General features: G+C 40.6%; 1 protein-coding gene across 1 annotated transcript in view; it reads right to left on the reverse strand.

Annotated features, from left to right (window-relative positions):
- Positions 1–1,411: 1,411 nt before the first annotated feature.
- LOC107746336 (patatin-like phospholipase domain-containing protein 2) overlaps positions 1,412–15,573 on the reverse strand; it is a 21,636-nt gene continuing 7,474 nt past the window's right edge. Inside the window, exons 2-6 of the mRNA XM_016560488.1 lie at positions 14,691–14,751; positions 8,227–8,451; positions 8,016–8,148; positions 1,783–1,905; positions 1,412–1,695 (exon numbers count right to left, since the gene is read on the reverse strand). Coding sequence (XP_016415974.1) covers positions 1,428–1,695; positions 1,783–1,905; positions 8,016–8,148; positions 8,227–8,451; positions 14,691–14,751 — 810 coding nt within the window. The 3' untranslated portion in view covers positions 1,412–1,427. The remainder of the gene's footprint in view (positions 1,696–1,782; positions 1,906–8,015; positions 8,149–8,226; positions 8,452–14,690; positions 14,752–15,573) is intronic.

Raw genomic sequence — 15,573 nt, forward strand, 5'->3', positions numbered from 1 at the left:
AAAAAATGGGTTTAAGTCAGTTATTTCTATCTTTTGCTGTAGTGGGTCAGTAGGAAATATCAGTTTACATTTCCAAACATTCCTTTTGCCATTCATTGTAATAATCCAGTGAGATCTTTGTATGCACAAGGAGTCTGACAACAGCCAGTGCTCCACACAGAGATCTGATCTCGCCATCATCCAGTTCGTCTGGAATGACATGAAGAAACAAAAAAAACTGAGACATACTAAATCCAGAAGAACTGTGTCAACGAACGTCTCCAACCTTCCTACAAAGCTACAGTACTGTTCTAGGCACTTGTGTAAAAATGCTTTAAAGTGAGGATACTTTCATAAAATAATGTCATGAATAGATTTTATTTATCAATTAACTTCTATTAACTAAATCATATATATATTCCCTGCTGGTGGAATGACCTGCCCAACTCAGTGTGAGCAGTTGAGTCTTTAGCCATCATCTTCAAGAAACGGCTAAAAACACATCTCTTCCGTCTACACTTGACTAGCACTCTCTATTCTTACTATAGTATAGTTTATAGTACTATACTTTCTACTAAACTACTAATACTTATTACAAAAAAAAAACTTGATCCTCTAACACTTGCATTCTCTATTTTATTTCTATTCTAACTACTTGTTTTCTTTTTATTATAAAAAAATGACCCTCTAACACTAGCATTCTCTATTAATTTTCTATTCTACAGTATCTACTTGTTTTTTTTTTATTCATTATTAAAAAAAATAAAAAACTTGCTACGTGTAGTGCCTTAGACTAACCGAGACTCGTCACAGCACTTACATATTATTGCTCTTTTGTTGGTTTTGATTGCATATATATATATATATATAAAATTTTAAGATAAACAATAAAAACAAATAATAAAACAATAAAAAATGTTCATACCTTATGGTGGCCAGGCAGCTGTATATTTTCATGTATAAAAGCCTATTTTAAGTGTGTGAGAAGAATATTAAGGAAACAACACAATTAAACAAGTGGCTCTTTTATTTTTTATAATACGTAATGTTAAAATGATTAAAACTGGAAAAGTTGACAGCATAACTGAGAATAATATTTATGAATGGGTTTTCATTTTTTCCACAAAACTATATGCAGATCTGTGTTTTTCTTACTGTTACTACTGTTGATAAAAATAATAGAATTAAGTAGTACTGTTATACAACTTGGTGAATGTAAATGTTTAAAAATATTTATAATAATAATATAAAATAATAATATTTTAATGTTACCTTAGACATTTAGTAAAAATCCTTTATTTTTTTATTTTATATATCCTGTACAATTGCTAGTTGTATGTTAGTATATGTATTTAGTATTTAGATTTAAGAAACAATGAAACTTTTCCATCTGAAGCAGCACAGAACAATTTATCAACTTTTAACCATCTCACATTGCTTGTATGTTTTTAAATTCTTTTCACATAAGCCACGTGTTGCTGTAAAGTGTGTTGCACCTCTATCTTGCGTCTTCTCCACTTGTTTTCTGCTGCCTCTAGTGAAATCAGGAGTGTGTGGAGGTTTGGGAGGGTCTGTGCCATGGAGGGACTCGGCGGGAAAACAGCAGAGACGTGACCATTCAGATTAGAGGAGGCCATGTGTCTCTCAGCCAACTCTCTGCGTCTATGCTGCTCATCGTGAACTTGCGCAGGTATGAAACTGATCAGACTCAGCATTCTTTGCAAAAGATAGAAGAGAGTTATGATTCCACAATGGAAACAGTAAAAGTTTACAGCAGAAAATGTTTTTTTACTGTGTGCTTACATGTCTCCAAGGGCTTTCCTCATTGAGGACAGTACAATTTTGAGTATGAAGATCATGAATAGCTTAATACCATGCCAGAGCCAGTATGCCACAGTCATAGCATTAGTGATCCATTTATGGTACCTGTGAAACAACAAATCATGAGTGCTTATGAGCAGCGTTAAAATGTTGAATTTTAAATTAAAAACCTAGGCTGTGCGTCTTATTCAATTTTAGCTTTTAATTATGTCAGTTTTATGCATTTAAAGAAAATTAGTGATGTACCGAAATTAATTTTATACTGAAACTCAGAAATCTGAGAGTAACACGACGCATGTGCGTGATGCTGCTGACGCAGGAGCCAATGTTCTGATGTAGAACACGCATGCGCTGCGCCTTGTTTACAAGCAGAGGAATGCACACGCGTTGTGGTACTCTTGTGAATTGCAGCAGAGACTGACCCGGAAGAGAAGAAATAGTTGAATAAAGTCATTATTTTAGTTTTCTTTGTGCACAAAAAGTATTCTCGTAGCATCATAACATTACAGTTGAACCACTGATTTCACATGGACTATTTTAAGGTTGTCCTTACTACCTTTCTGGGTCTGGGAACGTTTCAGTTGCGTTGCTGTCTATGCAGGGTCAGAAATCTCGGATTTAATCAAAAATATATTTTTGTTTTCCGAAGATGAACAAAGGTCTTACGGGTTTGGAACGATATGAGGGTGAGTAATGACAGAATTTTCATTTTTGGGTGAAGTATCCCTTTAATAATCAATGCTCAAAAAACCAAGTTGTATAAACATTGTACATAAGGCTGTTTTTATATCAACAAATTATGATGTAATTTTGTTTCTATTCCAATTTGTTGTTGAAATATAAACATTTAAACAGTGGCTGTAATAAACTTGTTTTCATGACAGATCTATTCAAACATATACATAATACACCAAAATTAGAAATGTACTGCAAATTAAATTAAATTCAATCAAAATAAATTAAAATTTATTAATTAATTAAATCAAATTAAATTAGAATTTACTACAAAGCCACCACTGGCTCTGCACCCCTTTACCTAAATTCATTACTTCAGACTTATGTGCCCTCTAGAAGCTTGCGTTCTGCAAGTGAACGTCGCTTTATTGTGCCATCCCAAAGAAGCACAAAGTCACTTTCACAGACTTTTAAATGGGCAGGTAATTTTTATTTTTTTAGCCATCTTCACAAATCGGCTAAAAACACATCTCTTCCATCTTTATTTGACCCTCTAACTCTAGCACTCTCTATTCTAATTCTATTCTTAAAAAAAAAAAAACTTTTCCCTTTTAGACTTGCGCTCTATTCATTTGCTGCTTGTTTTCTTAAAAAAAAACACTTGCTTTCTAATCTTTTTGTATTCTGTCTGTTTTCTTTTCATTTATTATACAATTGACAAAAGCAAAAAGACCTCTAACACTAGCTTGCTCTAGGCCTATTCTTTGTCTATTCTATCTGTTTTCTTTTTTTTATTATATTATTTAAAAAACCTTTGCTACGTGTACTGGGTTAAGCTAACTGAGACTTGTTATAGCACTTGTATATCATTGCTCTTTTGTTGATTTTGATTGCTTCCATTGTCCTCATTTGTAAGTCACTTTGGATAAAAGCGTCTGATGACTAAATGTAAATGTAAATAATAAAGACAACAGGTTAAGTAAAAATAAAACGAATATGTAATATAATACATGGATTTATTATGTAGCCCCACCCCTTTTTAGCACTAGGCTTGTTGTTTTATGGGCCCTATCATACCCCCGGCGCAACGCGACACAAGACAAGTGTTTTTGCAAGTGTTTTTTGATAGTTTCAGCCCGACAGGGTTATCATTTTCACGTCCAGCACCATGTTGTTTAAATAGCAAATGCACTTGCGCCCATCTGTTCGTCCATGGGCGTGCTGGTCTGAAAACAAGGTGTGTTCAGGCACATTGTTGGCGCGTTGCTATTTTGAGGCAACTTAAAACGATTGTGCCACTGACCAACTAAAACCAGGTGTAAACTAAAGTCAATGACACAGTATTTTTTAATTTGTTTAAACGGCACGTTAGTAATATGCGCCTATAGGCAGGGGTACAACGCACGTACACTCTGCTTATTACACACACAGCACAGCACGCACACAAACATGGCAAATATTTAAAATGAAAGGATTACAATGTAAAAGATTATTGTGCCCCGTAGATGGTCTGTTTGCACGCTTTAACCTTGCGCATGAGCAGATCCGTTTCCTTTCTGGAGAAGCGTTCAGTCTTTGCTTTTGCCATGTAAATAGCTAATCCGCTATGGTGCGAGCACAAAAAAAGGGAATGGAAAAACACACCCATGACTCATTAAGAGAATAGGTACAACCCTTTTGGACCATGCACCTGGAGTGCTGACCGTTTTTCCCGTCATTAAACTAGCAAAAGTGGATTCGGACACGCCATAAGTGCACCTGCGCCATGCATTTCAGACCATGTGCTTAGATCATTAAAATAGGGCCCTCTGTGTTACAGTTTGTATTTTCACAGCGTGAAGGTAATATTGTACGAATTTATGAATGAACCGCTCATTTTAAAATCCTCTTGGTCTGACATTTGTAGTGATATGCGCTTTGAACATCACAATGCTCATGATAACTTTTCGTTAAATCTACAATAAGTAAATCCACTTCACCAGCTAACTACTCTTCAACAGTGATGCTATAGAGCTACCGCAAAAATGCTCTGGTTACTTACTTAACCTCGAATCCCTGAAATATGAGAACAAGTGTTGTGTTACACCCTTATGGGCAAAACTCCTGTTTACTCTGATACTGAAGCCTAATTTGTTCACGTTCGTGCAGCTGCACGAACCAATGGCGCTTCAGCCCACCCAAAAGGGGTGGAGCTGACTGCTATATAAGTTAGCTCTGAGCGCCATTTCATCAGAATCTTTTGACTGATAGTGACAGTCATTGACTCGTGTGCAACCTTATAACACGCCAGCTTACGCAACGCTCATTCCTTTTTCTCAGGGAACTGAGTTTATGTAAGTAACTGGAGCGTTCCTTTTCGAAGGTCTCTCATTGCGTTACACGCTTATGGGAAATGCATTCAATAGTGCCATGCTATAAGCAAGTGCAGAACGAAGTCGCTTTTTTCCGAGATCCCACAGCTCTGATACAGCAGTGGGTTACCCCGAGATGAAAAACATCCCAGGCGCCAAGTGTGGGACAGGACATGGGCTTTGAGCCAATATTGGAGGGGCTGCATATGAAGCAGGCCCAGAGGAAACACAGAGGACATGAGGCCGAGCATCCTCTACAAAGCCCTGAGTGTACATGAAGTCCTGAGTCTAAATGACACCGCTAGCTGCTGAATTATCAAGGAGCGTTTTGGCGTAATCCATGCCTTCATCTGGGCAGAATTGATAACTGTCCCCAGAAAGACTTCTCGCTGGCTGGGAGACAGAGAGCTCTTGGCTAAATTGATTCTCAACCCAAGCCGCTCCAGGTGACCGAGCAGCAGTTCCCATTTTGATATGGCTAAAACCAGCCAATCGTCGAGGTAATTCAAGATGCAGATTTTCATCTGCCTCAGAGGGGAAAGAGCCATGTCCATGCACTTTGTAAAAGTGTGTGGGGCCAGAGACAGTCCGAATGGCAGGACTGTATATTGATAGGCCACTCCCTTGAACGCAAATTTCAAGAACGGTCTGTGATGGGGGGCTATCTGGGTGTGAAAGTAAGCATCTCTCAGATCCACTGATAAAAAACAGTCCCAGGGCATATTTGACCGAGGATCTGTTTCAAAGTCAGCATCTTAAACAGCCATTTCATAAGCGAGTGGTTCAGATGCCTGAGGTCGAGAATGGGCCTGAGCCCGCCATCTTTCTTGGGAACTTAAAGGAAGTAACGGCTTTAAAATCCTGAGTTGCTGTTTGCTAGAGGAACCGTTTCCATGGTTCTTTTTGCAAGCAGAGTTTGCACTTCGGACCGTAGAATGTGAGCATTGTTGTCCCGTACCGAAGTTTGAAGCGAGGTGGCCTGCAAGCGAACTGGAGCGAGTAGCCTCGTTATATGGTTTTTAGAACCCAACTTGACACATCCGGGATGGCTTTCCAAGCCTGGAGCCGGATGGCAAGTGGTCTGAGTTTTTCGAGTGGCAGTTCGTCACACGGGGGCGGGTAGCATTTCGCCATCCAGGGGTGCTGCGGAAGCCCAGGCTCAGACTTAAGCTGGGGCTGAGGCGGCACCGGCTTGGCAGGCTGCTGAGAGGATGGAGCCTTCTGGCGACTTGAAACAGTCGCCACACTGGAGCACTTCGGCAGGAAGTGACGCATTGCCTGCGATGACTTCTGTGCCGCTGTAAACCGCTCAGCAAAACCATCCACGGCAGGGCCAAACAGTCCCTTGGGAGAGACTGGCAAGTCTAGGAAGACGACTTTGTCAGCGTTCCTGATCCTCTGTCAGATTTAGCCAAAGGTGGCACTCCAGCACCACCAAGTTGGCCATGGCCCTGCCGATCGCATGTGCAGTGGCCTTAGTAGCGTGCAGAGCCAAGTCAGCTTTGTGCAGCACTCTAAATGCATCAGAACTCTGGCCGGACTCATCCATGGTGCGGAGAAGTTTGGCCTGAAACACTTGGAGCACCGCCATCATGTGAAGCGCTGAACCAGCCTGGCCAGCCTGCTGAATAAGCCCTGTTTGCTATGGCTGAGGTAGTTCTGCAGGGCTTAGATGGGTGCGCTGCATGGGCTTTCAACCCCAGGGTCGATGAAGGGCACAGTAGCGCATCAACTGCCTCTTTGAGAGGGGGGGAGCTTACCATAACCTCGTTCTGCAGTGCCGTCAACAGTGGTGAGAGCGGCAGAAGTGGAAGGATTAGCGCGCAGAGTAGGGGGCACGCCACGTCCTGGTGAGTTCTTCATGAACTTCCGGGAAGAACGGGGCGTGCCGCTGGCAGGATGATCGTTGACTGCGTCCCTTCAGGTACCACTCGTCTAAGAGGCCGCGGACTGACTCTTCAGGAGACATGAAGGGCACAGATGCGCATCAACTGCCTCTTTGAGAGGGGGGGAGCTTACCATAACCTCGTTCTGCAGTGCCGTCAACAGTGGTGAGAGCGGCAGAAGTGGAAGGATTAGCGCGCAGAGTAGGGGGCACGCCACGTCCTGGTGAGTTCTTCATGAACTTCCGGGAAGAACGGGGCGTGCCGCTGGCAGGATGATCGTTGACTGCGTCCCTTCAGGTACCACTCGTCTAAGAGGCCGCGGACTGACTCTTCAGGAGACAACGAAGGTAGGCCTAGATCCTCCACAGCCTTGGTGAGAATGCGGATCAGCTTGCTGTCCATGCTGGGCCTTGTTGCTTGCATTGGAAGGAGGGTGTCAGGATCTTTGCCAGAACACACCCACTCCTCTGCATCTGAAGCTGTCAATGACATCAAGTCATCCACGACAACTTCCTCCTCAGACCTGCCAAATGAAAATCAAGCTGCTCGCTGCCAATGAGGGGCACTGATCCTCACGTGTGAAGCACACAGGCGAGTCGAGATGTTGCAGGGAGAGTGAAGCACGCAGGACCTGTGCCGGCGTGAGTTCATTCGAGCCCGGTGTTTGAGCCCCGCTGCCTTCTTCCTGCCGCTGTTTCTTCCTCTTAGGCTCTTGGGAGGGAAGAAATGGGAGAGCAGGCCGGGAAGGACCGCCTTTGTGGAAGAAGTTGATCCGCGAGCGTAGAAGGCCAAGACTCATGCTCTCGCAGTGACATAATTCGTCCCTGTGAGCACAGCTTCTGCTTGGGCACTGCCCAGACAGGCAACGCACTCACCATGCCCATTTGCATCATGCAGGGTGACAACATCGCCAGGAAATTTACTCTGCAATTTGCTCTAATAGGTGCCGGATGGCCGTAGGGGAAGGCTTCTTTATACATTATAGGTGAAATATTGTTTACAAGCCGTTTCATTGACGTCTTTCCGCAGTTGAAACACTGATTGAGTGATTACATCAAACATTATATAGTTCAGCAAGTTGTACTGTTTCTTTCAACACACCTTACATGATGTTCATTCTTATTTAATTATAAAAAACAAAATTATTTAGTGCTGTATCTACAAGTAACGCAGAAGAGATGATCGATCCACATGCCAGTGCCACTTGAACTGATGCGCTACAGCTAAAGAGCACCAAAACCACATATATTGTTTAATAAAGTCACTAAACATTTTTCTAAATAAACCATAATTAGATCAGTACCTGTCCCATAAGGTTGTGGCACTCCAGATTGGCAGTGTGAACAATAAGAGCAGGTATGAGAGAGTCCGTTGAGGTAAAGAGACGTTTGAATTACTCACAATCTCCAGCTGCCCCACGATATTACACAAAAGCACTAAAACAGAATAGGAGACCGTTTCACTTCTGTATCAAATTCTCCATAATCAGAAATGGAAACGGGACACTACAGTACCTTCCTGAACATCTACTGGTGAGTTCTTATGTACTGTCTGCTCTTGAAGGGATGGACTCAAAGATGAACAAACTCCATTGACGGTCTTCTGTTCAGGTTGTTCAGGGCAGTCCTGCTGGGATTCTTCAGCACGATCAGTCTGTGTCAGCATCCAGTGATCTGAGCTCACCGAATCATCAGATGCATCAGACTCCTTTCTCCGTTCAGGATACAGTGGCAGCGCGTCTGTCGAGGTGTGTGAGACAGTATTAATGACAGCGCTGTTTAAAGCAAGTGGACAGAACTAAAACATTACTTCCAAATGCTGACTAGTCAAGACAACGTTCAAACTGGGCTATAATACACAATATAGCAACAGACAACAATTGCCTGTACAACCATATACCATTCACAACTTTGGGGTTGGCAAGACTTTTTAATATTTTTTTTGTATAAATCACTTATATTCACCAAGGCTGCATTTATTTGATGAATAACATAGTAATACAGTGAAATAGTATTACAATTTAAAGTAGCTGTTTTCTATTTGATTTTACATTTAAAATGTCATTTATTCCTGTGATCAAAGCTGAATTTTTAGCATCATTAATCCAGTCTTCAGTGTCACATGATCATTCAGAAATCATTATAATATGCTGATTTGCTGCTCAATAAACATTTCTGATTATTATATATGTTAAAAACAATTGCACTGCTTAATATTTTTTTTTACATTTGTACATTTTGGAGGGATTCTCAGATGAATAGAAAGTTCAAAAGAACAGCATTTTTTAAAATAGAAATCCTTTGTAACAATGTAAAATTGTAAATGCCACTTTTAATAAATTTTAGGCATCCATGCCTAACAAAAGTACTTAATTTCTATCCTATAAATAAATAAATAAAAATCTTACTGACCCCAAAATTTTTTAATGGTAGTGTATTTGCATGTAAAATGTAGTTCTAGCACGTACTTTTTATTTTATATTTGGATGAATACTAATATGCATATTATCAATGTACGAACAGCTTCTAAAATGTAAACCCTTTACATATTGTTACGTCATCGTACGTGTTCTTCTGTATGCCTGTTGTGTGTCTTTATTGTTTCTGCTTTCCTAGGTTAAGTAGCAACACCTGTTGTTAATCAGCGATCTTGAGTGTCAACCTCTGCTGATTCGCTCTTGTGACTGTGTGCCCTACCATAAAAGCCGGATAGTTTTCCAGTGCTTGGAGGGGCGGGAGGTTTTTCCGCCGTCTCTCTTGCGAAGAGTCCCTGTCGCAGACGTGTGGTTTTCTTGTTTGTTGTTGATTGTTATAGGACTCTTTTTTATTGAACCCCTGAGTGCAGGGCAAGTTGTTTCATGTTTTGTTTCGCTATTTTCTCAACACTTTATATTTTAATTTAAGGAAGCTGTAGGGAGGTGGGTGCCATTTGTTTTATATACTTTTTCTCCTGTTTATATGTAGTAAGGGAGGTAGGTTTAGTATTGTCTTTTGTTTGCATCGTTATTTTGTGTTTAGGTTATTTAGTTTACTAAAATAATTAGACCTATGTTTTGTTTGTTATTTTGGCCATTACCCCCTCCTGAATTTAATTGCTTCCATGTAAGATCTTCCGTTTTCTTTGTTACTGTTTTTCCTATGTTTCCTAAATAAATCTTTTTTTTGTTTGATTTATGGTTCGGGTGTTGAATCAGTACTGGGACGGGAGACAGGGGCTCTGAAGACGTACAATTTGTTTAGTTTATTTAAATTCTTTCTTTATTTTATTTAATTGGTTCCTTCTCCTCTACCCTAGACAGGGGAGCTCGTAACAGAATTGGGGGCTCGTCTCAACAAAATTTATAACTTTGCGTAAAGCAGGCAAATTGGGGTGTCGTCGACGTAGAAGCTTGTTCATTTATAAATAACGTCACTCGATTGATTGTGGTTACAAACATTGAAACGGGTAAGTTATTTATCTTTTTGTTTGGCTGTTTTTGAATTCCTTAAGGGGGGAGGAGATCCATATATTGGTGAGATAGTATGGATTTTGATTTGATTACGTTTACATTGTCTCCAACGCTTGAGGAATTTAATCGTGTAGGAAAAGTGACCTGTTGTTAATAGCTGACTTCTATAATATGTCCGTTTCTAGATCGGCGAGAAAGCAAGAGATTAAAGACTAATTGTATAAAAGGTTAGTGGAAACTGCTGTTTTTCCAGAACAGGGGCGTGAAAGGGGTGGAGAGATGGAGCCGGCTTCTGATGAAGTGAGTTCAGCTGGTATGGATTACGAGGTATCCTATTCTGATCCTAAAGTCGCGGTTCAATTAAAAGAACTTGATCTTGCCTTAAAAAAAACAAGAACATGAGACTCAATTGCTGCGGATTAAAGCTCTTGAAATTGAATCGGCTCGGGATATAAAACTCCGTAGACTAGAGGTTGAGCTTCAAGCATTACGTAACCGGCCTAGTCCTTCACCTCGTTTTAGTCCACCCTCTTCTGGCCATTCGGATCCTGTGCATTCCATTTTTGATGTCAGTAAGTATGTAAAATTGGTACCACAGTTTCGTGAAGCTGAGGTTGACTCCTATTTTACTACGTTTGAGCGAGTGGCAGAGAAATTGAATTGGCCAAGAGATATGTGGGTGTTGCTTCTCCAATGTAATTTGGTAGGCAAAGCTCAAGAAATTTGTTCTGCATTACCTGTAGAACAGGCTCTTGAGATAAATGAGCAGAAGGTAACAACGCTCGCAGATGCTGCTGTGATTGCTGATGAGTTTGTTCTTACGCACAGGACAATTTTTCCCTCTGTACGTCAGGCCAAAATTGCGCCGTTGGTAGTGAATGAATCGTGCAGAGAAACGAGTAGAGTGTTCCGCTCGAAGTCTGATTTCTCTCATAAGCCGAAAGGTTCTGAAGAACGGCGAGTTTGTTTTTACTGTTTAGATCCAAACCATCTCATTTCAGAATGCAAGGTCTGGAAGCAAAAATCGGCTGGTGCAAAACCTAAAAATTTAGCATTTGCTCATTCTGTGGCGTTATCCGAGCGAGCTGATTCGTGTTCAGAGATCGAAGTATACAAACCTTTTCTTATAAATGGTTTTGTTTCTCTTCCTGGTAGTGGGGAGAAAAAACCTGTTCTTATGCTCCGTGACACCGGTGCAGCCCAATCGTTTATTTTGGAGAATGTGTTGTCGTTTTCTGAGCAGACCTAGTCTGGTGCTGATGTATTGATTCGGGGAATGGAGCTAGGCTGCATTAATGTGCCGTTACATAATGTTCACCTTGTCTCTGATTTGGTTTCAGGTTTGGTTCAACTCGGTGTTCGTGAACAGTTACCAGTAGAGGGTGTAAGTCTTATCATTGGTAATGATCTGGCCGGTGGAAAAGTTTTCCCTTTCCCAGTCGTTTCTATTAAGCCTGAGCTGGATGATCAGTCTGGTTTAGCATTTAAATTTCCTTCCGTTTTTCCAGCATGTGTAGTGACACGGGCACAGGCAAGAAAATATGAGGATGTAGTGGATTTATCTAATTTGTTTCAAGACTCCTTTGACTCAGTACAGTGTGAACTGTCAGTCGAACCTGAAAATTTGAGGGAGTCCAAGGATTTTTCTAACCCAACTGACCATTTTTGTGAAGGAAAACCACAGTTAGCTGCTGCTCAGAGATCTGATCCCTCTCTGAGTAGCTGTAGGGAACTTGCTGTGGATTCGAATACCGTTCCAAAAACTGGTGTGTCTTATTTTTGGGATGGTGAAGTGATGATGCGTAGATGGACACCTTCATTGGCAGGTGAGGCTGATTGGAATACTATGTATCAAATTGTTCTACCATCAAGTTACCGGTCTCACGTTTTAAGACTTGCACATGAGCATTTCCTTTCGGGACATCTTGTCATAACCAAGACGTACAAAAGAATTGCCAAGCACTTTTTTTTGGCCTGGTTTAAAATCCAGTGTATCTCAGTTTTGCCGCTCATGTCACGCTTGTCAGGTAGCTGGGAAACCCAATCAGGTGGTTCCTTTAGCGCATTTGCAGCCTATTCCTGTTATAACTGAACCTTTCGAGCGTCTGATAATTGACTGTGTTGGGCCATTGCCTAGGTCCAAATCAGGACATCAATATGTTTTAACAATTATGTGTGCAGCCACTCGATATGCTGATGCGATTCCCTTGCGATCACTAAAAGCCAGTGTTGTAGTGAAGGAGCTAGTGAAGTTTTGTTCCATTTTTGGCCTACCTAGGCTTATTCAGACTGACCGGGGAACTAATTTTACTTCCAAAGTGTTCCAGCAGGTAGCAAAAGAGTTGGGTGTTAGTCATCGTTTGTCGTCTGCATATCATCCTGAGTCTCAAGGAGCGCTTGAGCGCTTTCATCAAACTCTAAAAACCATGCTCCGAACTTATTGTGTGGAAACTGAGAAAGATTGGGTGGAAGGTCTGCCCCTCTTAATGTTTGCAGTAAGAGAGACCGTACAAGAGTCAACGGGTTTTAGTCCCGCGGAATTAGTATTTGGTCATACTGTTCGCGGCCCACTAAAATTGCTTAAAGAGCATTTACTGTCTAAACAATCCTCGCCCACATCTGTTCTTGAGTATGTGAGTTCATTCCGTGAGAGACTTCATAAAGCTTGTGAAACCGCAAAATCTCATCTTACCTCTGTGCAGTCCAAAATGAAAGCACATTTTGATAAAAAGAGTGTAGCACGCCACTTTGAAATTGGTGATAAGGTTCTTGTCTTATTACCTGTGCCTGGGTCAGCTTTACAAGCCAAATTCTCTGGTCCTTACACGGTGGATAAAAAATTGAGTGAGACTGACTATGTAATTTGCACCCCTGATCGTAAGCGGAAAACTAGAGTCTGTCATATTAATATGATGAAGCCCTATATTGTAAGGGGTGGAGGTGAAGCTACTGACTTAAAAGTTGTACCTGTCATGTCTGCTGTTTTGCTCCTTGTTTACAGTCCTGAGAATGATGGATTGACTGGGTGTGATGCTAAGTTTTCGGGTGGACGCTTGCAAAACTCAGCCATTCTGTCTGATCTAGACATTTATTTGTCTTATCTTCCTGTGCAACAATGTGGTGAAGTGGGTAAACTGATCAGAGGATATCCTACTTTGTTCTCTGATGTTCCAAGCCAGACGAATGTTCTTGTTCATGACATTGATGTTCCCGTATAGAGTAAATCCTGCTAAGCGTAGGATTATGAGGGCTGAAGTTGAGTATTTGCTCCAGAATGGTTTTGCAAAGCCTAGTGAAAGTCCCTGGAGTTCACCTTGCTTATTAGTCCCAAAACCAGATTCTACTTATCGCTTTTGTACGGACTATTGGAAGGTGAATAGTATCACTAAGTCAGATTCTTTTCCCTTGCCCCGTTTAGAAGACCGTGTAGACCGAGTTGGATCAGCTAAGTATGTAACTAAGCTTGATCTTTTGAAAGGCTACTGGCAAGTTCCTTTAACACCACGAGCTTCAGAAATTTCTGCTTTCGTGACACCAGATAACTTCTTGCAGTACTCCGTTCTCGCCTTTGGGATGCGAAATGCACCTGCGACATTCCAGAGGTTGATGCATAAGGTACTGGTTAACATTCCAAACTGTGCAGCATATTTGGATGACATAGTCATCTATTCTGATGGGTGGCAAGAACATCTAAAGTCCCTCGAGTATGTTTTCCAGCGCTTGGAAAAAGCTTCGCTTACTTTGAATTTGACCAAATGTGAATTTGCAAAAGCAGTTGTAACCTATCTTGGGAAAAAGGTTGGTCAAGGACAAGTGCGACCAATTGAGGCTAAAATAACTGCCATGTTAGAGTTCCCCACTCCCACAAACAAACGTCAGTTACGCAGGTTCTTGGGAATGACTGGGTATTACAGAGGGTTTTGTAGGAATTTTGCTTGTATCGTGTCTCCCCTGACTGATCTTCTCAGTGCCTCTAGGAGTTTTGTGTGGACTCCAGAGTGTGAATGTGCATTTCGAGCTGCTAAAGACATTCTCTGTAATGCCCCAGTTCTCTCTGCACCAAATTTTGATGTACCTTTCAAGTTACAGGTCGATGCCAGTGCTATGGGGGCAGGAGCGGTGCTGATGCAGTACAATTTGTTTAGTTTATTTAAATTCTTTCTTTATTTTATTTAATCGGTTCCTTCTCTACCTAGACAGGGGAGCTCGTAACAATATGTAAACTTTAGAAATATTTACAAATCCTCTATTCATTTTCATAGACTTATTCCAGCTTGTTTTAAGATCGATGTGTCTGAGTATTGAACATTTCCAATCAGTCTTTCAAAATAGGGCAAAAGATTTCCTTGCATTTGTACATCTCTACAATTGTTTACATGAAAGGGTTTTAGTCATAGGTTGACATTGTATGCATCACTCTTATCAAATGCAAAAAAAAAGTAAGTGTATACATACCTATGAATACTTAAACATTAAATTTAAATAATAAAAAAAAAAAATTACAATAAATTTTGCAATACAGTCACTCACTGCTCTGCTGCAAGAAGTATACGGTATCTTGGTATCCACTGTAGAAAGCTTTCTTCAAAATCTGACAATCAACAATAAATACAGTTAATGACAGAATATTAGCTGACACAAATGATGTCATTTATTCACCCATATTACACTGTAAATGAAAAAAAAAAAAAAGATTTCTCAAAGTTGTAAATATTTGAGGAAATACTACTTCAGTCTTTTCATGTTTAATTAAATGCGGTACTTGCCGTTTATTTGTAATAGCCTACTTTGTGAAATGTATTAGCAATTTCTGAGTAAGAATAGTTTCAATTAGTAAATACACCATTTTTTAGTTTCAGTGTACTATTTATTTATTCAATGGGCCAAAAATGTTACAGAATGTTCAAGCTGTTCATTTCCATCCAGGTGTTCAGGGTTTCCATACAGTGTTTAGGGTTGTGCCGATAGACGATAGTAGCCCATCGTGTATCGACGATAGTCAGAGATATCGACTGTGGCTGATGCCACTGACGATAGCAAGACGATTATTATTATTATAATTATAATTATTATTATCAGGTTACTAATAGCCTACTATTTAATTAATATTAGGGCTTATTTGTTCCATTATATTTCTTTTTCCGCGTTTTAACAGTGTTGTGCGTTATAACCAATCACACACGATTATGTTACGCTTATAAATGCAATGGCCAATCAGAGGCGTTCAGATGAGTCATCGCTGAAACAGCGGGGTTCCGTTGTTCAGCGCGCGCTGACTGAATTCTGACTCGCGAATTCTTTCATCATAAACAACAAAGTGCAGATGTACGTGCGATGCAAGTATAAGAGATTTATTCATCATACAGTGTAGATAGCTTCACTGATTTTAACGGGAGTGTATTTTAAAGGGGTC

The sequence above is a fragment of the Sinocyclocheilus rhinocerous genome, unplaced genomic scaffold (assembly GCF_001515625.1).
Source record: "Sinocyclocheilus rhinocerous isolate Xijiao unplaced genomic scaffold, SAMN03320098_v1.1 scaffold2393, whole genome shotgun sequence".
Lineage (NCBI taxonomy): Eukaryota > Metazoa > Chordata > Actinopteri > Cypriniformes > Cyprinidae > Sinocyclocheilus > Sinocyclocheilus rhinocerous.